At 48.0% G+C, this 1182-nt stretch overlaps 1 protein-coding gene across 1 annotated transcript in view; it reads left to right on the forward strand.

Annotated features, from left to right (window-relative positions):
* XYLT1 (xylosyltransferase 1) overlaps positions 1-1182 on the forward strand; it is a 199832-nt gene that overhangs the window by 68577 nt on the left and 130073 nt on the right. Inside the window, exon 2 of the mRNA XM_007950589.1 lies at positions 1122-1174. Within this exon, the coding sequence (XP_007948780.1) occupies positions 1122-1174 (53 nt within the window). The remainder of the gene's footprint in view (positions 1-1121; positions 1175-1182) is intronic.

A 1182-nucleotide genomic window follows, 5' to 3' on the forward strand; every position in this document is an offset into this window, starting at 1 on the left:
CCAAGCATTTAACAACCATGCCACTATTCAAGGTTCCCTCTCCCTAGAACCCATAATGGAGAACCCATAAGAAGTCAGACCCAAAGGAAATCAGGCTATGCAAAGCCAGTAGATTTTTAGTTGGAATTGGGGCATTGGTGGTTCAGCGACAGCAGGGGCTCTTGGAGCCTGAACGCTCAGCACTGCCTTCTGTAGTGTCAGCTTTCCTCTTAGGCAGCCTCTCTCCATGTGGGGACAAGAAGGCTCTTAGAATCTTCCAGTTTCATGTACAGCAGAGAGACACCCTCTTACCCAGTAGTTCTAACAAAAGTCTGGAATTGTGTCTTATTGGCTAATTCACTTGTTTGGGTTAAATATTCATCTCTGAACAAACAACGGTAGCCTGTCAGATGCAGTGTTCTGACTGGCCTAAGTGATAGGACCACCCTTGGAATTGGTGATGAAGTCAGATCTTCCCCATCCATGATGACTGAAAAGGGAGGAGGAGGTGGTGCCGTCCAAAATATTGAATGCTGTTATGAAGAGAAGGGAGAATGGAGTCTGGGCATCTGGGCAGGCCAAAACAACACATGTACCTTGCCTTTCCCAACTTGGAAATAACAGCCCCTTACCTTGCTGATGCAGAAGGTTAATGTGCTTGATTGGTAACCAAAAAGTTGGTGGTTCGAGTCTATTCAGAGGCACCTGAGAAGAAAGACCTGGTAATCGACTTCCAAAAAAACCAGCCATTGAGGGCCCTGTGGGGCTCAGTTCCACTCTGGCCCACACAGGGTCTCTGTGAGTTGGAGTCAGCTTGAAGGCAACTGCTTTACTGCTCCTTCTGTGGTTCAGAGACTCCTTCTTACATCACTTTAATATGTGTACATGTGTCCCCAGCAGCTTGTTGAAGCCCCTTGAGGGTGGAAACAGTGGCTTAAGCGCCTCAGTGTCCCCCACTCCTGTGGCACCAGGACCGTGTCAGGGTCAAAGACATGTTTATAAAGTTGAATCAAGTTTCAGAGCCCAATATGACTACCGTGGCCCTCAAAAGATCCCCAACAAAGAGTATCAGAGAAATTCCCTGACCCATGAAGGACCACTGAGCCTCACCATCACACCTGTGGTCTCTTGGTTTTTGTCAGGCAAAGCCAACAAGAACGTTCAGTGGGATGATGACTCAGTAGAGTACATGCCAGCCAACCC

Source organism: Orycteropus afer, unplaced genomic scaffold, assembly GCF_000298275.1.
Source record: "Orycteropus afer afer isolate SDZICR_OR568_19922 unplaced genomic scaffold, OryAfe1.0 scaffold00281, whole genome shotgun sequence".
Classification (NCBI taxonomy): domain Eukaryota; kingdom Metazoa; phylum Chordata; class Mammalia; order Tubulidentata; family Orycteropodidae; genus Orycteropus; species Orycteropus afer.